A 24,991-nucleotide genomic window follows, 5' to 3' on the forward strand; every position below is an offset into this window, starting at 1 on the left:
ATTTACGAATCTCGTTTCTTTTTTTCCCGCATACCTACTAACAATTACCATTAATTTCAAATAAAGGACTTCTAAGGGGCACACACATTAATTTCAAAGATCTTTAAGTGCAAAAGATACCTTTAAAATTATACTTGCTAATTAATTTCATCGAGTATGTTTTGGCTTATATATATATATATATCACATTCAATGTAATTACATCTGATAAAAAACTTTGGCATATTATGTTATTTTCTTGAAGCCATTTTGACAACTTTAGATGAGATAGTGTTATGGGATAGAAACTGGATTAGGACATTAGCAACATGCTGGGAAATCCTTCAGTGAAGGAGAAAAGGAGAAAAGGAGAACATTGCTTTAGATGTATTAAGAAGAAAACTGAAACAAGATGCCAGGGGATAATTTCAATAGCCATTTCAGAGAAGAAAAAAGTCACAAAATGCACCATTTACATGTATAATTAGCATCCTTAGAGAAGAAGGTGTCTGCAGATAAATACAACATATCATCAACACTAAGAAATTGAAAACAAAGCTCCAAAGCACTTCTGCTGAAATTGTCTCCGATATTGTTCTGCGAATGACAAAGAAACAAGGTAAGAAAAAAAATCTGTTCAATGATATAGAATGAATAAGCTTTAAATTAAAAAACAAGAACAGCTACGACAGACGAGCAATCTCAGAATGTTAATTGCCGCATTCATGCTCAAGAATATCACATAGTCCCATTACAAAACCTATCTTGGCATTCGGCATTCTTGGCCGTGAAATGGAGCTCATGAGTACACAACCAGCAGGAAATGATCCATGGTCCGATACAAACTGACAATCAAGGAACAACAGTACGAGGATAAACTTCTGCTGAGGAAACTTAAAGAATGTTCCTAAGCAAATTGATGATTGTATCTCATCAACCGGATCATAAGTAGATAGTATATATATGCCTCTCTTTTCATGCACATTTGCGGACATGCACCGATAGATGCATTCATTATAGCCACACATGACACACCACATTTTCATTTGTATAAAGGCATAAAAACATTGATAAAAAAGACATACAAATACAACATATATAAGGGACAGTTCAGATGAGTAAGGAAGATATCATTTCCTTGAAGAACACCAAGATGACAAGCTACCAGTAGCAGGATGCTAGGCAACATTCATCAACTAGAGGATCATATAGTTTTATCTTCATGGTCCCTTCATAATTATGTAAGTGAGAGGTAAAGGAATAACAAAACTACAAAAGAAAAATTCAAACCAGAAAAACCACTCATCAACAGAAACTTAACCAAAAAATACAAATAAAATATGAAGAAACCTATTAACCAAAGTTATGCTTGTTTCGGTGTGAGCAAGCCATTGATCAACAAAAAAATCTTAAAAGCAATTGCTCCTCCATTATACAATAAATTAAGGGCAAAGAAGAGTTAAAATCAGAGATAATAAAAATTACATATATAGAAAATTGATTACAACTAATGACAGGGGAGAAGTGACGAAGGATAGAAAATAAGTGTTGGCAATTCTGTCTTAAAAGGCCTCAATAAGTTGTTATGGATCTTAATAATATTCATCAGAACACAGTGAATCAAATAGCAATTAGTAGAGTAGTCATGAAGACCCAACTAGATGCTGAGCACAACAGAGAAAAGCTGCACCAGGAGAATCTATACCTTCTTTACTTCATCGTTTTCATCTCCATTCTTCAGCTTGTTCAATGAGGTATGCACGAAACCACCACTCATGGTTGACCCATTCAGCACATACATACACATGAATTCATGGATAACATGTACAATAGTTAATAACAGTTAAGGGGTGTGTTATGTAAAGGAACAAAGGACTTCCTAATGGAGGAACAAAATGATAGACCTTTTTGTTCATGTAGCGCATAATAACATTGAAGGCCTACTGACATTAAAGGAAATGAACGCCCATCTAATCGAAGAACAAAATGATAAAATCATCATCTAAAAGTGATACGAGCTCAGATTTCAGTAAGAAACCACAATCATCAAGTAGATTCTTAGGTACAAATTTACGTCTAATCTAAATTAAGATGCATCCTGTATAGAAGCCGCCAAGATTCAAGCCAACTAGCAGATGAAAAAAAAAAAAAAAAAAAATCCGATCACACCAAAGTTGCATCTTTTTGCTTCTCAAACGAACAAGCAAGTTGAATTCTTTGCTTCTATTCCTAGACTGGAAGCACCAAAAAGGGCAAGTCGAAGACTTAGAAAAGACCTAAGTAAGCAGCAAGGGCATGATGGAGGAGGAAGAAGAAGATGAATTGGGTCGATCACCTAACGGAAGATAGGGTCCTGGAGCTTATCAGAGGGATGCTCCTTTAGCGTCACAAGGTCACGCCTTTCCTCCCCATCCGCCGCTCTCGAGTCTCGAGTGAACAAAGAATGTCGAGCAGAATCAAACGGGTTCCGGTGTACTAACAGTAGGTAAGATCCGACCCAGATCCGGTTCTACCACAGTCAACTTAAGCTTGATTTAAAATCAAAATATATCTTAAACCAACTCAATCTAAGTCGCTAACTTTAAGATACTTTTAACCTACCCAAGCCCAACTATAGATGGTCAAACAGGTCTTTCCCTAGATTCTGATACCGGAGCAGAAGCACGACAAAGCTGGCCATCACTAGACACTAGACAAGCTCCGCTACTGTGGAATTTGCTCTACCTTTTACACTTTGCTTCTCTTTTACGTTCCCACTTATCCACACCTACCTCGTTCTGTCTCAGTGAAATATTTCATCTGTGTGAAAGTATCTAGCATTTGGTATGAGAAATAGTAAGGAGTTAATCATTTGTTGAGGAATGATAACTCGTCGCTTTTGATAAAGCATGACAGTTTGCAAGAAATGCCTGGAAAAGGAAAAGGATCACTTCACTTTGCCCAACATTGTCAAAAAGTCAAAAACGCGGGGATGAAATAATCATTAACAATTTTAGTTACTGATTATTACTAATACTTAGCATTATCCTTAAAAAAAATTGAAGTATGGGTAGTACGACCAAAGGAGAACGGTCGATAAAAAGGAGTGGAAAGCTCCGAGTGGAAGCAGTGAGCGTCTTCCTGTGCGTCCGTGAGAGGCGAGGAAAAGATAGAGAAGGACGAGAGATCGAAGTGCGATGGAGAAGGACGGCTCCTCTACTCGGATTCCTCTTTGCTTCCTACTGCTGCTCCTGCTCTCCCAGTTGGTCTCTGCCGCAGTAGAAGATGGTACGCAGCATTGCCATTTTCTTTCTCTTCTCTCTGCCTTCCTTCGTTTAGTTAGCTCCTGTGGTGCCTTCTCTCTCAGTTTTCTCTACAATAGCCAGTGATTTGAAGTGGGTTTTCTTTCATGGGTCTTGTGGATTTCATGTACATTTTGATCTTGGAGGTGAAGGTAGAGAAAGGGCGAGCAGATCATTAGAAATGCGAGCTTGAAAGTAATTCTTAGATAAGAAGTATTTTCTTTTTCCTGTTGTTTTCTTTTTATCTTTTGCAGAGTAATGTTTATATTGAATTCTTCTAGTAGTAGAGAAATGAAGACATTCAGGGCAATTTATGGGCACATTTTAAGAATTTAGATTGGGCTAAGTTGCTTGTTCATGTATGGGCTTGCATCCGTGACTTAATTATTATTTTTATGTTCTTTTTTTTCAAAAAAAAAAAAAGAATACTGTAAAATAATTGGTCGATTTTCGTATGTTGCTGTCAAGATGACATCTTTTCTCTAGATAATGTTGCCAAATTTCTGACTCCAAAACTATGTAGATAGATTCTACAATAAAAGCTAATATATATATATATATATATATATATTGAAATATTCGAGAGATATTGAAAGAAGAACAGAAATAATGAGCTAAAAGTTAGTTTAAATTACTGTGAATGAGAAATACAACCTTGCACTTATTATTGTCATGTGCCTCAGTCGTCACCTAGTGGCATGGCATCAAAATGAGCAACTTTTTGAATTGTATATTTAGTCATGTCGTCATCTGTTTTGGGCCTCATTATATCTCCTGAACCCAAATCGACAAATTGGCAAGGGGACCAATGACTTTGTCTCTCAAGTGTTCGATGTAATGGGTCATAGGCTGGTCACAGCTGTAAGAGGACCACGACAATGCCGTAACAGAGGAGTTGGCGTATAGGTTGGTCTCCATTCGCCGTCCAGATGAATGTGCCTACGTACCATGATATGCAAAAAGTTTAGGGGTATCATCAACTGGGTGTATGCCGTTAAGCTATCTCTGGACTCTTGTATACTTGGATTTGACTGGTAACAAGAAAGTACATAACCTCGTGCACTGTAGGCTTGCTAAACAATGGCGACTTCGAGACAGCTCCGGCCGGTGGATTTGCAAGCGCCGCCGTCGGAGAGGCAGCCACGTCTATACCCGGCTGGACCATCAATGGGACGGTCGAGCTCATCACCTCCGGGCAGCATCAAGGTGCCATGATCCTCATAGTCCCACAAGGTATAAAGACTAGTGCACTCGTATATTTATATATAAGAATGGTGATTAATATTTAAGTATTAAATAGGGGAGCACGCGGCGCGGCTAGGGAACGACGCAGAGATTGCGCAAAGCGTGGAGCTAGAGAGGGGGTCAGAGTACGCCGTGACGTTTAGTGCGGCGCGCACTTGTGCACAGCTAGAGGCATTGACTGTGTCGATGAACGACGCGTCGCAGTCGGTGGACCTCCAGACGTTGTACAGCATCGAGGGGTGGGACGCGTACGCATGGGCATTCAAGGCGGCCGCGGAGGAGGGGCGTTTGGCATTCAAGAACCCTGGAATGGAGGACGACCCAACCTGCGGTCCGATCATTGACAACATTGCCATTAAGAAACTATTCACACCTGATAGGCCCGAAGGTCCGTACTATATATCAACAGCGACGCACTCTTTATTATATCCACTCTTAATTACTCTTCTCTGTCTTAGACAATCAGGTTGCCAACGGTGATTTTGAGGAAGGCCCATGGATGTTCCCCAACGCCACCCTCGGCGTCCTCTTGCCCACTAACCTCGACGAGACTACGTCGAGCGTCCCTGGATGGACCGTCGAGGACAACCGCGCAGTCCGGTACGTCGACGCCGACCACTTCGCCGTCCCCCAGGGGAAGCGTGCAATTGAGCTGCTCTCAGGGAAGGAAGGCATAATCTCGCAGATGGTAGAGACCACTCCTGAGAGGCAATACAACCTCACTTTCATGCTGGGCTCTGCTGGTGACTCGTGCCAGTCCCCCATGGCAGTCACCGCCTTTGCAGGCGACCAGACCCAAAACTTCCACTACTCGCCCACGGGCAATGCAACTCACCAGCTGGCCAACCTCACGTTCACCGCCCACGCCATCCGGACGCGCGTCGCCTTCTACAGTGTGTATTATAACACAAGGAGCGTAGACCGGAGCTCGCTCTGCGGTCCGGTGATCGACGATGTGAGGGTCGGGGAGGTGTCTGGATCCAATGGACCAAGGGGAGGTGTTTCCGGCCCGGCCCACATTTTATTGGCCTTGTTGGTGACCATAGCTTTGGTATTTGCGTAGTAGTTTCTAATGTGAAGGATTAAGTCCGTGTGGAATATGTTTGCAGTTTGCTGCTCTATGTTGCTTTAATTTGAGTGGTATTGTTGGTATTAATATATGCAGGGTGTGTTAATTACGCAATATATTCCTAATAATATACATTGACTCATTGAGCCATTTGAGGTGTTCATATAGGCCTTAATTAACTTGGGCCGCGTGGAGGTTAGCTAATTGGAGAAGTATTTTTTTTTGAGTGCAGTAATTGGGAGAAGTACTGTTAATCGAGCCCATGCGGTTGTAGGAATACTTGACGATCTCTTATAAGGTCCGCCATACCAAACACTAATACGTCCGTCCAATCAGAACAGGACAGACAACTTATAAATTTGCGCCGTCGTCAGTAGCCTACACTGGAGAAGAGAGAAGAGAGAAGAGAGAAGAGAAGATGTTTGCATTTAACACCATCATATTTGGACTTATTATGCGTCATATTTATTGTTTGTAAACAAAATGAATCCTTTGTTTTGAATTTAACGTCGTAGTAGGTTAACTCCAGTAGAAAGTTCATCCAATTTCAAATTGAAATATTAAAACAATAGGAGAAATAGTTGGACTTTCTTTTATGATGAGGAGAGATAAGCCATTCTAAGTTTATTCTAAGGAATGTCATATCTCATGCAGACCTTGGGAAGACCTCCAGTATCGAAAAACTTTTCATGACTGCAAAGGGAAGAGACGATAAAAAGAAAAAGAAGGTAAAGAAGACGGTTCAAATCGTTGACATCCGGGACTACTGAGGGTGGTCTGTTTGTTGGGTCCTTTTTAGCTGGTTGATGCTTATTTTTTTTGTCAGATTTTCGAAGTCAACTCCAATATCCATGAAGTATCTCGAAATTCCTCCTTTTCCTAAACCTGGCATGACCAAAAACGTAGAAGCATCAAACTGGTTAGGTGCTGCAACTACCAAACTGCAGCAATAGTGTTCCTCAATAGAGACACAGAGAAGGACACTGGTCATCATTTATAATTTGAATCCTCTCTAATGGCAAATAACTACTAGCATTTTAACATTTTAAGAAGGTTCACAGATTTCAGTAATGCCCTCAAGCCATATGATGATGTAGTGAAAGATGAGGATGAACAAGTGCAGTCAGAGTAGGAGCACACTATAGTAGCACAGACTGATGCGGATCTGACAGTATTGGTTCCAAATGCTAAAAAACACCACATCTTTCCTCCTCTATCTCGAGGAAACTAAAGAAATTTTGATAATGAAGTGGGAGTGGATGGCATCTTAGTTTGTGGAGCTCTTGAAGGAGAAAGGAGAGTGGACTGATTGATTTGATTCCACAAACCATTTGTGGGCTTGAAATGGTTCAGTGTATATCCAACCATTACCATGGCAAAATGAGAGCAGGGAAGGTAGTGCTTGACTCTGATGAATGGCAGCAACTTCATCCCTTTCCTCTCTTGATATAGTAGTGCTTGCCATAATTTAAAGCTAAAAATTGACTCATGACAAGAGCTTAACATGTGTGTGTCAAATGTCTCAACTAGTTCAATGGAAACATATACGACAAATTCCCGCGGAGTTGACAATATTTTGTTCTTCCTCTTTTTGTTTTTCACAGATGTGAATCATTTGGACCAAAAGCCTAAGTGGGTTTAATCAATGTGCCCATTATTACAATATCTAATCTGATCCTGACTTTTTCTTTCAGTTTTAAGGATGTTCAAGAATTCAGTTTATGCCAAGAATTTATTTGCTGAAATACTTTCTGGTATCAGATATATCAGTAGCTTTTCAGGTGTCAAAATATTAGCCACAACAGCATGAAACTTATGCGCCAATTGAAGTCTGAAGTATCTACACATAAAGCTACTTCTGAAGTAGCTGATCACTTTAATGGATATTTATTCCAAGATTTGCTGGAATATTGATCAGTTCTGTATTACATGAAAAGCATACTAGGCTCTGTTGCTGCAATTTTCTGTAAGTAAAAGGTCGAAACCCTTTAAATAAAGAACTAATTATATAACTTAAAAGGCTACTACCCAAGTTCTATGGCTCATAGAATGGTTCACTGGATTCTCTTAATCTACTAATGGCATAAAGACACATTCTTTCCAGTAGTATAATCTGATGGCCAGGTTAAGCAGTTTCTTTATAAAGATGATGCATTTGGATGGAGCAGAGAAGCCAAATATGATAGACTTAGCACTAGCATTATACACTATCTCTTCTCTGATAGGTGTTACTTCAACGATAATTATTCTAATGAGCCATGCTTAATTATGGTGAACTTTTAAACAAACGGTTCACATTCCTCTTATGTCCAATTTTTATCTCCTCAGACTATATCACAAAAGGCAGTATCTTATATATTTGAGCAGTTTAGAATTCGCGGTAAAAGGGAGATATGTATAGTAAATTTCAGTGGTAAAGAAATATCCTGCAATAAAGCTTATAGATCATTAGCAAGTAAATATATGATGCCTCTTTTTCAACTTTAAAACAGCATATCTTACATGCGAAAAGTTTTGTCCCACATAGAATAAAAAGATTGAAGTTAACTCGAATTTAAATTGGATTCCACTGTTATGCACATAATGTGATTTAGCACTTCATCTCACACTAGCGGCAGATTCTCATCTGCATATTAGTATATTTACACACTAGGTAGTACAATAATTTGTCCAGCAATAGCAAACAGGACTGGAAGAGGCAGCTTACCCACCTATATATATATATATGCAGGCTTCTGCAGCTAAATTGTTTAACTACAATTCCAGCAGCAGACTTAACTTGGGGTTGACCAAACCAAGATTCTGTAGCAATACGAACTGCAGGTTGATGAAATCTATGAATCACAATGAAGAAAGCTGCATGTTGATCATTTAGTCAGGTAAAGGACAACAATAATTGTCGAAATGAGGCTGCTACTGGACCACAGGGCTCGCACACTCAGTAGTCACAAGTATCCTCTGACACTCAGCAGACGGATGTCGGAGACCACTATGTTTTAAGCAATCTAATCATGCAATCCATCTGCAATGTCTTCTGGGAACGAATGAACAGATAAATCTCTTGGGATAAGTTCTTGTTCATGAGTTCTAATAAGAACCTTGTGTTCATTCTCTCTAGATAGCTCTGCGAACAGCCTCGTGATGTAAGATATCAGAGATTCAGTTATTTAAAGCTGCTGCTGTCTAGAAATGTCTCAAACCTTTTCTACACAGCTACTGCAAATAGTTGCAGTTCATTTCCCCTTTTTGGGTGATGACAACAAGTGGCTCATTGTCTGAAAACTCTTGATTACCAATGTCTTCAGAGAGCGCTAATGAACTTCGACAACCCACAGAATACACCAAAATTCACCAGCCTTTTCAACTCTTCATAAGCACTAAGGAGCTCCATAGATTCAACCAACAGAATCTTGAAATTAGGATAACCGATCATAGATAACTCAAGGACCACTTTCAAAAAGACAAACGTCTCACTGCTGAAGGTTTAATCTAATGGGGGCCAAAACGGGAAGAGGTGAGCTCAATAGTTGCTAGAGTAGATCCAAGCTTCATCATAGAGAGGGCCTTAGATATGAAAATTAACAAGCAGCAGGAATAAGGATAACCAATAATAAATGATCTCTAACTTGTCCTCTCTCCAACTTGTACTTCATCTTCTCTTATATCTTTTACCTCTTCAATCATTGATTAGAGAGAGAGAGAGAGAGAGAGAGAGAGAGAGAGAGAGTTAATCACATATATGATAAACTCCCCATCAGAACCAAATTATCACCACATGTAGTGCAATAGCTTCCAAGAGCAGCAGATATGAGCACCAGGAAATGAATTCTCGTGTTGTCTTTTGCTGCTGATCATTACATCTTTACCAAGAGCTTCTGACCCAGCAAGCAAACGTCCCATTCTTTGAAGAAAAGTGACAAGCATTATTACACCTAATGTGATAAACCAAACCACACTATCCTTTTGGCCTACAAGCATCCAGGAGAGTCACCATTGATGATTGTAAGCTGCAACAACATTGTAACACTTAAGCTAGCTTTACATGAATCACACGGGCTCAGCATGAATCACAATGTGGATTTTTCAGTTTAGGATGATCTATCTTACAAATGACACTTTGTGGTCCATTAATTTAGTTCCCCACCAGCATTGCACATACTGAGACGCAATATGGACGAGGATCCAAAGAAGAGGGCCTACTGATACTGTTGAGAATGATATCACTTGTTTTGACATCTGAATAATTGTCTTGGTTAAAAAGATTAAAAAAAACACCTCCCAATCATTATAACTATCTTGAAGAGATCAGCGCTAATATCTGACAAAATGTAAATTTAGTAGGGTCATAAATATGTCAGGATTAGAGTTCAGAGACATCCATCAATACTTGACCATGCTTGTCTGAACCAGCAGATGCATCACCCAGGAAAAAAATGTATGTAATCCTGGGATCACAAGGGAACGGCTTATAGAGCCTCCAGAAACAAGTGCTACTATTGTTCAATTGGGGCTAATACCTCAAGCTTCAACTTCTTTTTGGTCTCTTGACATGCCATCAAGTTGAAATAATTTCAAGTCAAGGAATGTGAGAATTGATTAGTCTCCCCTTGACCTTTTGAAGCAAACATTTGACTGAGAATTGATTAGTCAGATTATCTGCCTTTCTTATTCCAATATAAAAATCCATACCACCACAAAGTTAATGGAATTCCCACAGCATGACCACACCTTCTAGGCAACCTAGTATCAGAATCACCATCTCTTACAAAAATTAAAATGTCTGCCACTTCTAGTACCACTGACATATGAAACACATGAGAATCGGCAATCCTCCTGTAATCTTACTTTTTCTGTTCAACCAATTATTTCACTTTTACCATGCCATGGCATTGTTATGATGATTAATATATAAATCATGGAATTGTATTAACTTCCTCCGAGTATAAATTAGACCACCCTTCCACCTGTTGTCAAAATTCATTGGCATTCAGTAGCATCAGACAACAATGTCCTGCTCTTGCATGCAGTTCGAGTCACAGTGTTTCTGCAATGATCTCTTCCAAATGAGAGTTCGCGACCACAGCTTCCCCAGTGATTTGTTGCCATCTCTGGGAACAACAATAAATCAATCTATAAAGCTTAGGAAATATATAGTTTCTCCTTACAATCCACGCTACAGGTATGTGGTATGTGACACATTTTCTGCTACCAAATGCTTACGGTGACTGAAAGAATCATTCAGCAATTTTCTTTTCTTCCTCAATTTCTTCAGAGTATGGGAAATGTTTCTGATTCTTCTGGTTGTCTACTCAGCTTGGATCTGCCCACTAGAGTTCGCATTTCTGAGATACTTGCCAAACACACTTTTGATTGTTGATAACATAATCAATGGCTTTTTTGCAATTGACATCATCCTCACCTTCTTTGTTGCATTTCTAGACCGAAAATCCTATCTCCTTGTTGATGATCCAAAGAGGATTGCCATCAGGTTAGTTTGTCAGTTCAACATCTAATTTTTATTATCGCATAACTTGTACGCGTATATGTGGGGCAGGGTTCTGAAAACAACCTGCCAATACTTTGTGCTGCTTAAAACAACAGGAGCCCTATGAGCTTCATAAGATCTGACCTCACAGATTTACAGGTATCTATCATCGTGGTTCATCTTCGACCTGTGTTCAACTGCTCCATTTCACTCAATATGCCTCCCATCTAACAAACATAAAAGCAGCCTAGGTTTTAAGGTCCTGAATATGCTTAGACTTTGGCGGCTCCGGCGGGTTAGTGCCCTATTTGCAAGGTCAGCACTTCTTTCTTTCTTTCTTTAATACTTAAATAGTTGGATGTATTCAATCTAGGAAGAGAACTAATTATGCTAATTTTTCTTCTTAGGCTTGAAAAGGATATTCGCTTCAACTATTTCTGGATACGGTGCACAAAACTGCTTTCAGTAGGCTCTTAGATTTTCTTTTCTTTTCCTGTTGGTCTGGCCCAACAACAGTTCTTCCATATATGATAGTGTTCTTGTATCTACTGCAGGTCACTCTTTTCGCAGTTCACTGTGCTGGATGTTTTAATTATATGATCGCAGACAGATACCCCGATCCGAAGAGAACTTGGATAGGTGCAGTAATGCCAAACTTCAGGGAAGATGGTCTCTGGATCAGATATATAACAGCAATATACTGGTCCATTACAACGCTAACAACAACTGGTTATGGTGACTTGCATGCAGAAAACACAAGGGAAATGTTATTTGATATTCTCTACATGCTGTTCAATTTGGGTTTGACAGCCTACCTCATTGGAAACATGACAAACCTTGTTGTCCATGGCACCAGCCGCACCAAAAACTTTGTATGTCTTCCTTTTCAACTTTCAGGGGGTTTATGTCATGATAATCTAATCATCCTTTGCCTGGACATGCATAAGCTAAGCAACAAAAGTAACATGTCAAAACACAACAAACGATTCTGCAGATTTTGTTAAGACTAATGCTATCATGTTCTCATATGATGTTCCAAAATATACTTTTAAACTTCACAATAAAAAAGGAGTCCTTTAGAAGTTGAGAGGAGAATTAAATACCTGTTAGCTGGTGGTTCAGTTATCACATAATCTCATCATGTCTCACTGCTAATTTCCTCCGTAAGTAGTACTATGTAAAAGTGCACATAGTAATGGTGATTTTGGCACCTTTTCTAGTGCGTTCTGTCAATGATATATTAATCAAAAAGCAGAGAAGAGGCTAAAAACCAAATATGCTGTAGTGTTGTTAAGTAGAATTCCAGTTCCCTACTTTGTTTAATATTAACTATGATACTGCAGAGAGATACAATTCAGGCAGCTTCAGAATTTGCAGCAAGAAATCAGTTACCCAGACACATAGAGGAGCAGATGTTATCTCACATATGTTTAAGGTTCAAGACTGAAGGGTTGAAACAGCAAGAGACACTAGATAGTCTCCCAAAAGCCATTCGCTCAAGCATATCTTACTACTTGTTCTTTCCTATTATACAAAAAGCTTACCTCTTCCATGGGGTTTCATCAAATTTCATTTTTCAACTGGTACGACATAAATTTCGTGTTATAGATCCTATGATGCACAGTTCACTAAAATTCTGAAATAATTAGGTAACTGAGATGCAAGCTGAATACTTTCCACCCAAGGAGGACATAATACTGCAGAATGAAGCCCCATCTGACCTATACATACTTGTGTCTGGAGCAGTGGTTAGTACAACTTTAATTCTTCATAAAAAATAGATTGTTTTGCAACTTTCAGATTTACTAAAACTAGCCGATGTTTGATTCCATTGCAGGAAATGAGGGAATTTGTAGATGGCATTGAACAAGTGAGAATCTTTTAGCTTCCAAAATGTACACAACCATTACACAAATTAGCACATTCCTGTATTATGTATTGCAGGTTCGCGGGAAAGCAGCTGAAGGAGAACTGATTGGGGAAGTAGGAGTTTTATGTCAGAAGCCACAGCCATATACTTTTCGAACAACTGAGCTCTCGCAAATTCTAAGGCTCAGCAGGAATACTCTCCTGAATATTATTAAAGAAAACAGAAAAGACGGAACTATTTTCATTAATAACCTTTTCCAGGTATATATAAGATCTGGCAGCCCTATTAATATCAATAAAAAGGTCTTAATGAATTTCAATAATTGGCAGAGATAGAAGCTGATGCTTCTAACTTTTTCCAGAAGCTGAGGTTTCAGAAGAGCTTATACCCAGGATTGCAGCAGACAGACCTGAGTCTAGTCCTCAAAGAATGGCTTGATGGAGATCCTACAAAAGAAAAGGAGTGTCCCTTGGCAAGGTATCCACATGGTTATCAACTTAAAAATCTACCAGCACGGCAATCTGTGAGTGCAGGAAATCTACTCTGCCGGACAGCAGAGAACGATGATTCGGCAACACTTAAAGAGCTACTAAGACATGGGGCTGATCCTAATTCAATGGATGCAAATGGACAAACAGCTCTCAGTACAGCTGTTGGGATGGGCCACAATGAAATAGTTGACACATTGCTGGAACAAGGAGAAATCAGGGAAGAACCCAAAGCTAGTAGGTGGGTATCAAAATTTCAAAGAGTGAGTAACGAAAACAATATCTCATCGGGAATAGGAGTCATGGGAAATAATCACTTAGGATATCTTGCAATGGAAGAATCTAATAGTGAAAACAGTAGCAAATACCAACTTATCAGAAGTGCTGAAATGATGACAGCCTATCAGAATTGCAGCAGACATGCAGCTGGCAACAATATCATGCAAATGACCAACAAAAGAGTAACCATCCACATGTTTTCTCAAAGGGAGAGAACGGCAAGGGAACAAATGGGAAAGCTGATAAACTTACCCGGTTCACTTGAGGAGCTCCTCCGAATTGGTCGTAAGTACTGTCTAAATTGAATTATTAACCTCCAAAAAAAAATGCCAGCAAATAAAATTGGATTAAGTGTGAATATTACAATCCTATAATTGCAAAAGGTCAAACTTGCAGGAATTAAATAATGCATGTGAACAGAAAGATCTTTATGTTTTCTTATCCTTCACTTCATGAATCATATCCTCAACATATGCAGGTCAGAAGTTTGTTGGCCAACATCCAACAAAAGTGGTTGACCAAGAAAGTGCAGAAGTAGATGATATTGGTGTAGTTCGGGACGGGGACCATTTGTATCTTCTTGAGACATGAAAGTGCAAGCAGCGAAAAGCGCGTCTCCCCAACTATTGCCCGAGGCAAAGGCACAAATTACAAATATGATCTGTACTTTGAGCAATATCTATTGACAAATAGAAAGACTGTCAATTATATCATCTACAATTTTTCCAACACTAATCGGGTCAGGATTTACTCAACAAATAATCGAAACAGGTATAAAATTTGTGCAGTAGAAGGTGCAAAATTTTCGAAGGAGAGGTTATGAAAAAGGAACGATGCTTGATTGTGCTTAAAATTCATACAGAAAGGCAATATATTTCCATAAATCCACCAATCGAACATAGAAATTACTGTTGGAAATCTACAACTATACATGAATCTGCTGATGAATCATGAAGGGAAAAGCAAATAAAATTTGATCAACTTACTGTTGAATAAAAACTAGAGGAAATCATTTCTTCGACCTGGTTCGCATTTAGCATAAGTTACCAAGAGAAATAGTCTCGAAACCATCAAACCTACGAAGAACACTAAAGGTGCACTGCAAATCCATTTGGATAATGCGTCAGAGACCGACAAAAATGGTAAAAGGTGGTACTTTTTGGATCAGTGTGAGGGCAAGCGTCCGCTAGGGCTTTGTACGGCAATCGATGGCGAGAAGATCCTCCGCAGCGCAGCTTGTAGGACTTTAATACAACCTGATTACGTGGCGAAACATTTAATCTCTCGTATTTCAACCCCGACGTCCGACGGCCGCGGTTCGCCGCGGCAGATTATTAATGCGCCTTGGGTTTTATTGGGCCGAACGAGAATAAGTAAGAAGGTATAACGAGAAAGCACCACCCCATTATTCTTGAAACAAAGACTTAACTTTGAATAATTCATAGAGAATAAATACTTATTAGCATTTTATTTCCTTTGTTTTCTTTTCAAATATCCTCATTCTCACCTCCTCTTCTGCTGCAACGTATTCACTTCAAAGAGAAAGACATTTCTGTCCATAAATTATATTAAACATCTGCGTGAAAATGCTTAGCATTTCTTTTCTTTCTGTCTTTCCTATCCCTCCGTTGGATGATATGAATTTCTCACTCCATGGGAGCTGACTTTTATAAACTGATAAGAATAAAAGAAAAAATATATCTTAAAGCTACAGAATGCTCTTCAGATGTCAGATCTAATGAACCAAACCTCATACTTCAAATATAAGCACAGGAGCAAACAATCTATGCACATACACGAGACAAAATATAAACCTCATAAACTGTCCACGATTGCCAAAAAGGATTGGTTAGGATTATAGAAACATTGCTGCTCCCTAAGAAACCCAAAATACATCGAGGCGGATGACCGGCAAATGTTCATGGGAAACCACCTTTCAAGGGGTCTGCAGTCTTGCCAGATCTTGCATCAGTCCAAGCTTTGGCAATTGTTCGTTTCATCTCCTCGTCACCTTCCTCGTACATGTTCTGCAGAACAAATCCATAGCCAATCATCACAACATGGAGGCAATATTTGAATGAAAAGAACAGCAAAAGAAAGACTTACCTTCATCAGATCCATGATTCCTGCCATCGGGTCTTTGTCTTTGTCCACGCCTGGCTTCAGCTGTGGAGAATAACTATTTAGTACAGCCATCAAGTTTATCGGACAATGGTTTAACTAAGAAGAGTCTAGCTAAACTGTTGAACACATTGCCATAGGCAGTTTATTGGAACTGTGACAAAATTAAAATCTGAACTTCTTCTACAGTCCCCCATTTCTCTCGAATTCTTGATGTCAATAACAATAGTTTGTAAAGAAGATGCGCGCAGATAAAAGCAGCCTGCATGCCTGAATCCTTTCACTTGGGTATACTATTTGAACTGTAATAATACTAAAAACTGAACCTCTTCTATGGCCCCCATTTATATCTCACTGTAAATTACACTAGTCTGTAAGGAAGATGAGCATGAATAAAAGCAACGTCTGCTTAAATCCTTGCACTTGGGTGCAATTTAGGTAGCAGTTAAGTGAGACAGCTCATCTTTTACTCAAATCTAGAAATCATAAACTTTATCATAGCTCATTATATAACCAACCTACAAGGAGAAGAAAAGATAGGTATCAAACCTCTTGAGTTTTAGTTCAAAAAGCCATCAACATATGGACATTCATCAAGATAGGTCACCGAGCCATATCACATGTTTTAGCACATCATCAGAATCTACACTATACATTTGCAGTCATCTGAATAATATCAAGAACATCTTAGTAGCTTTAATATGATTGAGTCTAGCTCTTCAGTTAGATTGCTAATTAGGCACTTCCATGATGGAACTGCAGACCTATTTTCTTATTGATTGGATAAAAGTTAAAGGGAAGGAGAAAGCATCCACAAAGCATAAAGAAAAACCATTAACATCCTATATTTCGTAGTTGATGAACCTATCTGATAAAAATACTTTAGCCCCGTTCACTTTAGAAATAACTTTTTTCTTATTCTAAAATACAACTCTTTATTCCAGAATAATAGCTAAACATCATATTAACTCTATTCTAGAATATAAATATTATTTATCAAAATTACTTTTTATACCACACATTAATCAAATTACTAATTTATCTTAGATATCTATCCCATTAACCTATTTTATATTAAATTAAAGAGTATTCATGATAATTTCATAAAAATAAAACATATTTTTTCTATCTTGTTTTTCACTTTATATCACATCAAAGTAATTATTATGCCCTTATTTTAGAATATAAGTGAAAATAAGAATAGTTATTTTTAAAATAAAGATCAAATTTTGAAGATAACAAAAAAAAAAAAAATCCTATTCTAAAATTAACTTTATTGCTAGAGTAAAGTTGGCCTTAGAGAGTACATTCAATCTACATTTATTTAGTCATATAAAAAAAAGGCCAAGATATGAAAGTGTTGGTATTGTAGTACCTTGTCTTCCTTGAAGTGTAGATCCATCCAGTTCCCTTTTGAAGCTTTGATCAGTGTAATAACAACTTTTGTAGGCTTAACCACTACCTTGCATTTCTCAGGAACTATTTCCTTGTTTAATTTTGGTATGGCACATCTGTAATTCTTCCCTTTGATATCATGAAATTTGACATCCACAGTCCTTGGATTAAAATTAGTTTCCACCTTCTCTTGCTCTACACCTTCAAGGAAAACATAGATCTGAAGCACATAATGTATAAAGAACTTTATTAGTGAAGCATGAAATAGCCCATAAAAAAAAAAAAAACAAGTTTCAGCCAGACTAGTCCGGTATGGCATACAAAAGTAAAAATTGATGAAGGAAATTTCAATCTTCTTAAAACTATATCTCCCACAATGAGATGCCTTAAGCCCTTAACTTCTTTACTATCTTCAGTATCTTGAATGTTAGACAGAATATTGGAGGAAGCAAGTTAATAGTTGTATTAAGATGCTACATACCGAGTTGACATTTGATGCTCCATATTAGCCTATTTGACTATTTTATGTACATTTGCTTCATAATCGGACATGTTTATTAGTAGGATTCACCTTAACCAGGCTATCCCAAACTCTCTGCCGACAATGCTTAAAGCATAATTAGAGTAAGCCTTTGAAATTATCCAGCTTCATGATACAATGCTACATATGTACAGTTAACCAACAAAATCCAAAGCAATGACAATGTTGCCAATGAAGACTAATTATTGAAGCAATGATTGAACTAGTTCGGAACATGGCACGGGCAAACTGCCAGTGAGTTAATCACTCATGTTAGAAGCATTAATTCACCAATTAGCATGCGTCCTCGCATTTATATTAGTTAGGATATCCAGGAAAAACTCCAAATTCCATTTTCTCAACTACATTACACAGAAGAACGCAACATACTAAGAAGCCAAATTAATCGCTGGTAATCTTAGACGCAAAAACATATACTAAGGACCAGACAACAGAGAACATACCCTGATCTTGTCATCATCTTGATCCCAGCTGAAAGATCCTAGTGTGACATAACTCAGAGCAGCGGCTTTCTCACTGGAAGCCGTCGCCTGCGCCGCCGCTGCAGTGACCTTCGATAACTACCAATACACCACACAACAATCACGGGACAAAGAAGTGACAACAAAAAGCAGCTGGTATGCGCTCCAATTTCTTCCGAAAAAACAATTTTTAGACAAGAACGCAGCAAAACGAAAGAACTTTCGCGATGATAAGATTAGAAAACGCACATGGATAGATAGAGATAGGATTAGAGAAAGAGAGAAAAAAAAGATACCTTCACTTCGAGATTACGGATCTCGGTGGAGAGGAGAGAGAGGACGCGGGGCCTCTTGGCGATACTCTCGAGGTGCCTGAGCTCCTCGATGTCAAGCTTCAGTTGTTGCTCCTCCGCCATTCCCTTCTGCTTACTTCGTCTCTAGCTGTCGATTTCTCTCGCTGCGAGATAATTATAGAAGGAAGAAGAAGATAGTAGGATTAGATTAGTTAGTTTCTAGGGCTTTTGGTGGAAGGATGTGGAAGGTTCCAGAAAAGTGAGCCCCAAAATAACCCAATAATTGAATCTTTCCAGCTTTTATCCGAGTTTCCAAATTATGCTGCTGATGATGGTACGATACCAAACCACGGATAATAAGATTGAGATTATAATTGCTACTCTATTTTTAATATATCATAATTATCATTAAAAAATTGGACTGTTTGATTTAACGGCATGTTTCCTAACATATTATTATTAATTAATATATATACATTAAAATAACTAAATATCTTTTTTTTTTAAAAAAATTAGAATATAAGATATTTATTAATAATTTTTATCTTATATAAAATAAGAATAATAATATTGGATATCAAAATCTTTTTTTATCTATTTTAAATATGATTAGTTAGATTTAACTAAGGAAATAATATTTTTAAAGAAAGTAGAATAATTTCGGAAAATTATTATATTTTAAAGAAAAGTTTTTGATAGCAATTACATAAAAATTCCTTAAAAGCAATTCTTTTAGTTTATTAGCTGTGTTAATAATTAATGGGCCTGGGTGCTCAGCCAGCCCGGATCAGGACAAGTTTTACCCTGGCCCGGCCCAATAAGCCCATGCCTATTAACACAAAAGTGAGACACAAGGCCTCACATTGTAGGCATTGTATAAATACTTCATACCACTTTTTGCTCCAAAAGATTATCTCTATGTTCTGATATATGGTAAATAACATTTTGTTTGTATATGAAAAAAGAAGGGAAAAAACTGGACTCTCCAGTCACTGGAGAGGATGATGCAAGCTGAATAAAAAGCCATGGCATTGGCATATGGCATTGGAGGCATCAGGCATAGAGAACTGGAAGGACCCAAACGACAAAGAATTACTGAGCTCAGTCGCCTGCAATCCAACCCAGCCTTTTCCAGACTCCCAGTCTGCGGCTCCATCAATACATGTACATGGAGACAGAAACTGGACAGTTTCCATTGGGTAATAAAAACTAAGGAGTTCCTCACCTTTTTAACTGGCTGTTGACTAAGTTGAACTAAGATCAAACACTGAAACATTATAAACAGAAGAAGAGCATCTCATGCATCAAAAGAGATCCTAAACCAAGTGCATATGTATATATATATACTTTCAATCACTCAGAATCCATGAGCTAAAGGCTTTTATAGATAGATATAGATGCTCACTTAGATAATTAGTAGTAACTTACACCAGCTTCTTCATCCATCCAGAGAAGACCAAAACAGCTTGGTTGTTTCATTAACAAGAACAATAACAAACACCATAACATAAACATAAGCATAGCAAACTAATGTAGAAGATGGTCATCCATAGTCTCCTCAAGTCCTCAAGCAAGTTTACTTCACTATTTATGCTGCCCCTTCTTCTTCCATAAGTCTCCCAGCATTCGAATCCCGGGGCTCCTCCTCTTCCCTCCGCCCACCATCTCTTCCTCTTCCTCCTCCCCCATCCATCCATACCCCACGAGGTGTTTGTCCATTGACCCGCATCGCCCCGCCACCCGCCGGGCTCCGATTCCCACGCCATCCCCCAGAGCCGCTGCCGCCGCCTCTGCAGCCTTCCTCCACTGCTCTGTTTGCACCCTCAGCCGCCTCAATTCCGCTTGCATTGCCTCCTTCTCCCCCTCCGCGGCCTCCAGTTCCTGGCCCAGCCGCAGCGAATTCTCCCGGCTCGATCTTAATTCCCCCTCAATCTCCTCCTGCTTTGCTCTTGCTGCAGCTACCGCCTCCTCGGATTTTTTTTTAAGTTCTGCATTCTCTGCTTTGAGAGTTCCCATCTCCTTCTCCATATCTGATATCTTCGCCTTCAGATCAAACACCTCTCTGCTGTCTTTCTCCTCCTCTGTTTCGTCGACCATCTTCTTTGTCTCTTCCTCTTCTTTCGCCTCAATTTCGTCTTCTCCCTTGACACAATTGACGCTGCCATTAGTCTCGCTCTCCCTGCTCTCGGACTCGACTGGTACCACCACTTCGAAGACATCGGTAGCCGGAGAATTCACGCTCTCCTCCCCCGGCTTCGGCTTGTCCGACTCTTGGGTTATACACTCTTCGAGCTCCTCTACTTCCACAGCCGCCGCAACAGGTTTAACGGTGGAAATCCTCTTCTTGGCCTCATCGAGCGCGACCTGCGCATCCTTCTTCGCGGACTCCGCAGAGACCAATTGGTCCCTCAGCTTCTTGAGCTCCTCCTGCGCTTTTCCTAGCTTCGTCTCCAAGTCCGCGACCTTTGTACCGCTGCGCTTTTTCTACACGAAAGATCCCACCTTTATTCTTAAAGGTTGACTTCAAATGCACTGCGTAAAAATGGCCACCTTTAACCTACCTCGTGGAGAGGACTACGAGGGGAGCGGCGATCGTCCGGCCTCGGGCTACGGTGGTTGACGCCGTTGGGATCCGATAAAGCGGAGGTCTTCAAATGGAGCGGCACACGTGGAGATTGCCGCTGCGGCAACTCAGAGCCTCTGCTTTTGGCCAATCAAGCAATAGAAAGAACAAAATTATGAGCCCTACAAAGATCAACAGCGATACAAGGATCTGAACAAATCATTTATAGAATTCACCTCGACCTCGGCATTGGATTTGATGAGTATGAGGCTTTCGTTCCCCCACTCTAGAGATGTTGCAGTTCGCCTGGATCAGATGGACAACCAAGTTGGTGTGAGGATGGACGAGATGAAGCTGGAAATAGTGTATATATTATATTATATATATATACATATATTGGCATGGGGATACCCCCACGATTCAAAAATAAATTCAAATTTCAAAACTCGAGAGAGAGAGAGAGAGAGAGAGAGAGCTACTGGGTAACAACGTTCTGACCAAGTGGACGTTGGGAGCGGTGGTTCGATCGTCTGCCTCCAGGATAGCACGAATTTCTTACATTTAAAGGTACAGGTTAGCCATTGATTGGCTGTGAAAGAGTTAAAAGAAGACCAGGCGCAGTCAATTCCTGCAAGCTGGGTACACGAAATCCGACCCTGGCAAACTCTATTTGACTATTGATAATCTAATCGTGTATTTCTTAACTCTTATGGATGGACTGGATCATCAACATCCACATGGATGTTCCCCCTTCCTCTCACTCAAGAATCAAAATGCTTTGTTTACAAGGGCGATGGGGTGGCATTCAAGATGTAGTCCATTTAGTCTTACTAGTGCTCAAAATATTCATTTAATGCGATAATAAAGCTTACCACTACGCGTTGTACTATGATTGCCTAAATATTACTCTTAATGAGGATGTCCTTTTTAGATTTCTCTACGCTGAAAATTACCAGGCAAAAAAAAAAAAAAAAAAAACCCCCAATGAATCATAATATCTTCATTAGTAACACACCAAAACATTCCTTTTGTGAGCAATAAATATTTATTTTTGGCATTTAAAAAGATCCGCATTAACGAGAAAACATCTACGGAAATAAATTGTGACAAAGAGAGCCACCAAAATTTACCTGCAGATGAATCTCCCAAACTACACAACCTCAAACTTGGTATAGTAGTATAGTCTCTCTCGATAGCACTGCTCACCAAGCTCACTAAATCCCCTCGGAAATGGTAGAGAGATGACAGAGGAACACAAGCTTTGAGGGAGGACAGAGAAAAGCTCTTTTATATAGTAAGGGGATAGTGATATTGTTCATGTACATATATATATATATAGAGAGAGAGAGAGAGAGAGAGAGAGAGAGAGAGAGAGATGAAAATGATGTGTGGTTGTGATTGAAATAATTGTAACCATGTCTGCAGCTAGGAGGGAAACAGTATGTGGAGAGGAGGGCCATGGTTGCTTTGGAAAGGGAGTCAAAAGCCTAAAGGGACAGAGGGATGGATCTCCAATGGTTCTCTATGACTCTAAACAATCTCTGCTGCTTATCTCCTTGGAAAGCTAACAATCTTTTTAATCATATCACTCTCGTAGCCTTTATCAAAGTGAGAATACGGAACAAGGTTGGCATATCTTCGAGTGATCACGCCTTGTCTGCATGCAATCTTTTAAAAGGGGCAGTGCTACTTATTATCCATCACTAATAAAAGGGTAACATACAATAACATGGCATCTTTACGATCTTAATAAAAGGGTAACATACAAAAATGTTCTAATTACAGACAATAATATTACGGAGGACGTTACGGTGGACCCTAAAGGAATTTTGCTGTCTTAATGTTAAAGGCTGGATGATGGGGGATGGGTCAGGCCCCAGAGAGGTAAGTCAGATGAGACGTGGGCTCAGAGGCAGAGGAGGCAAAAGGGTGACCACAAGAAAAGGATGCCAAATACTTTAAAAAAAAAGGGGGGGGTGCAGATCCACTGCAGCTACGACTGCAGGAATTTCTTTCAATGCGGAAAATAAAAAATTGCTAATGAGTTATGTGACATGTTGATGAGAATGGCAAATGGAACGAATGTTTTTGTAATGAAATCAGCAGTTCAAAGTCGCCAAGGAGAAGATTCAAAATGTAGTGGTCCTAAGTAAATAAAATCAAATAAATAGGAGATCTCTACCTTCTTTTGCTTGCAATTTGAGCTGGTGTTCCAAAACCCTGGTAGTGTTTTTTTGGTCAGCTCTTTTAATGCGGCAAGGGAGTGCACATTGAATTCTAATTCAAAAGGTCTCTCCTTGATATTTTTGATTCATCTACATCTAAGTCCAACGCCTAAAAAATTTGACAAGGATTGCATTAAATTATTTTGACACAACCAGAGCGAAGTTACATCCAAAAGAAGAAACTATAAACATAGATTCTTCAGATGAAACTTACACGACAAGGGTAAACCATATAATGGTAAGATGAAACTATGAATTTGGTCCCCATAAGTTAGTACCACCTTAAATATAAATGTTCAAGAATGCTAAGATTCTATCCCCCAAGGGAGAGAAGCTTCTATATGGCAACCGACAAGATATCTGTGAATAGGCTGGACCAATTAAATCTACCAACTTTTCTTCTTAAGAGCCATGTGCCATGCAATTCTTGTTAAAGCCCTAACTAGCACAGTGATAGTGTAGCTGAGTGTCTCTCTCTTTCTCTCTGCTTCCATCCACTTTTGAATATGGAAGCAAAAGGAAGGGGCCCATAACAAATGCACGTTGGTGGTGAAGAATCCACCATGAAGACAAGCACTGCATGTGGGCACACTGTTCATTCTACAACAACCCCCCAACTAAGCTATTCAATAACTATGGAGAGGTCAACAACTCCACTAACTCATGACATCAACACACAACTGAGAAAAGTTTCATCCTTAAATCAGTTGGGGTAATGTTTCTGATGAACTCACAAGTTCTTTCCCTTTGGTATCTAGTTTATTAGTCAGAGAAAGTGGTGTTAGGTTGTAATGGAACTTTCTTAGCTGGTAGGTTTGGTAAACAGAGTCTATGTTCATCATCACATTTGAGAAAAATCACCTCAGGAACTACATCAACTCCTACTTCCTAGGCAAAGAAAAGGCAACGATGGCCACAGCTTCTTTTCGTTTTCAAGAATTGTGTAAAAGACGTGTAATAAAGGCCTCTTATAAGACAATTTTTAAAAAGGGAAAGTCATGAAATCAACTGACCTTGAGGTAGCCTAGAAAACTGAAGAACCGGGCGATTGCACCTTCCTCGGACTTCTCAAGATATTAGCTGCATCATCTCACGATACCTTGGTTTAATGAGCTTCGTTTATATGTAACAATTGCCAATCATCAGATGAAAGGGGGAAAAAGGATATAAGAAGGGAACAGCAAGATCTAGGCCTAGAGGATAGATATCAGTAAATAATCAATAAATGTAAATAGTAGTAAGAAAATGATTTATGGTTGATGCAAAACAAATGTCAATCACATCGACGACGAAATGATAGCCACGTTGCTACCAACTGCAGAATTGCCTATTGTTGTTTCTCCAGGTGTGAGTAGATCTCTAGAATATTATCTACTCTACCCTAGTGTTCAGCATCTAATAATGCACATGAAAGCATTCAAATGTTAGTACTACCCAATGTCATATTCCCTACCGTTAAAAAGGTATATTGGCAATTTCTAGGCTTGTCCTGTTGTATACTCCTACCATAAACCATTACTAACATTAAAGAAGACAGAGACTATTTCAATCACAAATTCTATTGAAACCATTTTAAAAGATTACCACGCTGCTCTACTAGGACCTTTGAAGTAGCTGTAAACCATCCATAAAAACTTAAATCATGATCTTTAACCAATATCCAAGACCTGTAACAGATTTTAAGCTGCACTTAGTG

At 39.1% G+C, this 24,991-nt stretch overlaps 4 protein-coding genes and 2 long non-coding RNA genes across 12 annotated transcripts; 2 read left to right on the forward strand and 4 right to left on the reverse strand.

Moving 5' to 3' along the window:
• Positions 1 to 392: 392 nt before the first annotated feature.
• LOC140774266 (uncharacterized) lies at positions 393 to 2,897 on the reverse strand. Its single transcript, XR_012106571.1, has 2 exons — positions 1,685 to 2,897; positions 393 to 576 (listed from the first exon to the last, which is right to left on the reverse strand). It is a non-coding gene; the product is annotated as an uncharacterized lncRNA (long non-coding RNA).
• Positions 2,898 to 3,027: 130 nt separating this feature from the next.
• On the forward strand, positions 3,028 to 5,724 carry LOC140774265 (BIIDXI-like protein At5g11420). Its single transcript, XM_073117188.1, has 4 exons — positions 3,028 to 3,246; positions 4,329 to 4,493; positions 4,561 to 4,893; positions 4,964 to 5,724. Exons 1-4 carry the CDS (start codon positions 3,156 to 3,158, stop codon positions 5,566 to 5,568), a joined length of 1,194 nt encoding a protein of 397 aa, XP_072973289.1. The 5' UTR covers positions 3,028 to 3,155; the 3' UTR covers positions 5,569 to 5,724.
• Positions 5,725 to 8,078: 2,354 nt separating this feature from the next.
• On the forward strand, positions 8,079 to 13,955 carry LOC140773513 (potassium channel KAT3-like). Its single transcript, XM_073116116.1, has 9 exons — positions 8,079 to 10,753; positions 10,847 to 11,062; positions 11,219 to 11,374; positions 11,467 to 11,524; positions 11,614 to 11,931; positions 12,403 to 12,642; positions 12,709 to 12,807; positions 12,897 to 12,929; positions 13,004 to 13,955. Exons 1-9 carry the CDS (start codon positions 10,581 to 10,583, stop codon positions 13,262 to 13,264), a joined length of 1,554 nt encoding a protein of 517 aa, XP_072972217.1. The 5' UTR covers positions 8,079 to 10,580; the 3' UTR covers positions 13,265 to 13,955.
• On the reverse strand, positions 11,598 to 14,090 carry LOC140773514 (uncharacterized). Of its 2 annotated transcripts, none has more exons than XR_012106486.1 (4): positions 13,949 to 14,090; positions 12,163 to 12,285; positions 11,875 to 12,006; positions 11,598 to 11,732 (listed from the first exon to the last, which is right to left on the reverse strand). It is a non-coding gene; the product is annotated as an uncharacterized lncRNA (long non-coding RNA). The 2 variants fall into 2 exon arrangements; XR_012106485.1 differs by having other exon boundaries at positions 11,663 to 11,798.
• Positions 14,091 to 15,425: 1,335 nt separating this feature from the next.
• Positions 15,426 to 18,758, reverse strand: LOC140775097 (uncharacterized). The gene is made up of 5 exons (XM_073118355.1): positions 18,511 to 18,758; positions 18,197 to 18,313; positions 17,193 to 17,432; positions 15,803 to 15,862; positions 15,426 to 15,723 (listed from the first exon to the last, which is right to left on the reverse strand). The coding sequence occupies exons 1-5, from the start codon at positions 18,628 to 18,630 to the stop codon at positions 15,616 to 15,618; spliced, it is 645 nt and encodes a 214-aa protein (XP_072974456.1). The 5' UTR covers positions 18,631 to 18,758; the 3' UTR covers positions 15,426 to 15,615.
• A 1,066-nt stretch (positions 18,759 to 19,824) lies between these two features.
• On the reverse strand, positions 19,825 to 24,629 carry LOC140773569 (interactor of constitutive active ROPs 4-like). Of its 6 annotated transcripts, none has more exons than XM_073116196.1 (4): positions 24,309 to 24,629; positions 21,313 to 21,376; positions 21,069 to 21,207; positions 19,825 to 20,991 (listed from the first exon to the last, which is right to left on the reverse strand). In XM_073116196.1, the coding sequence occupies exons 2-4, from the start codon at positions 21,318 to 21,320 to the stop codon at positions 20,092 to 20,094; spliced, it is 1,047 nt and encodes a 348-aa protein (XP_072972297.1). In that variant the 5' UTR covers positions 21,321 to 21,376; positions 24,309 to 24,629; the 3' UTR covers positions 19,825 to 20,091. The 6 variants fall into 6 exon arrangements, with proteins under 6 accessions (XP_072972297.1, XP_072972294.1, XP_072972295.1 ...); XM_073116193.1 differs by having other exon boundaries at positions 21,307 to 21,376; positions 24,309 to 24,625; XM_073116194.1 differs by lacking the exon at positions 24,309 to 24,629 and adding an exon at positions 22,201 to 22,374.
• Between the last annotated feature and the right edge of the window lie 362 nt (positions 24,630 to 24,991).

The sequence above is a fragment of the Typha angustifolia genome, chromosome 13 (genome assembly GCF_048772165.1).
Source record: "Typha angustifolia cultivar Huaian chromosome 13, ASM4877216v1, whole genome shotgun sequence".
Taxonomy (NCBI): domain Eukaryota; kingdom Viridiplantae; phylum Streptophyta; class Magnoliopsida; order Poales; family Typhaceae; genus Typha; species Typha angustifolia.

Coding starts and splice junctions, on each gene's coding strand:
- LOC140774265 (XM_073117188.1), top strand. CDS start 3,156: ATGGAGAAGGACGGCTCCTCTACTCGGATTCCTCTTTGCTTCCTACTG. Junction 3,247..4,328: donor CTCTGCCGCAGTAGAAGATG/GTACGCAGCATT, acceptor CGTGCACTGTAG/GCTTGCTAAACAATGGCGAC. Junction 4,494..4,560: donor GATCCTCATAGTCCCACAAG/GTATAAAGACTA, acceptor AGTATTAAATAG/GGGAGCACGCGGCGCGGCTA.
- LOC140773513 (XM_073116116.1), top strand. CDS start 10,581: ATGTCCTGCTCTTGCATGCAGTTCGAGTCACAGTGTTTCTGCAATGAT. Junction 10,754..10,846: donor CCTTACAATCCACGCTACAG/GTATGTGGTATG, acceptor CAATTTCTTCAG/AGTATGGGAAATGTTTCTGA. Junction 11,063..11,218: donor CCAAAGAGGATTGCCATCAG/GTTAGTTTGTCA, acceptor ACAGATTTACAG/GTATCTATCATCGTGGTTCA.
- LOC140775097 (XM_073118355.1), bottom strand. CDS start 18,630: ATGGCGGAGGAGCAACAACTGAAGCTTGACATCGAGGAGCTCAGGCAC. Junction 18,314..18,510: donor TCCGTAATCTCGAAGTGAAG/GTATCTTTTTTT, acceptor GTGTATTGGTAG/TTATCGAAGGTCACTGCAGC. Junction 15,724..15,802: donor GAATCATGGATCTGATGAAG/GTAAGTCTTTCT, acceptor TTTGTTCTGCAG/AACATGTACGAGGAAGGTGA.
- LOC140773569 (XM_073116193.1), bottom strand. Junction 20,992..21,068: donor CTCGTAGTCCTCTCCACGAG/GTAGGTTAAAGG, acceptor TCTTTCGTGTAG/AAAAAGCGCAGCGGTACAAA.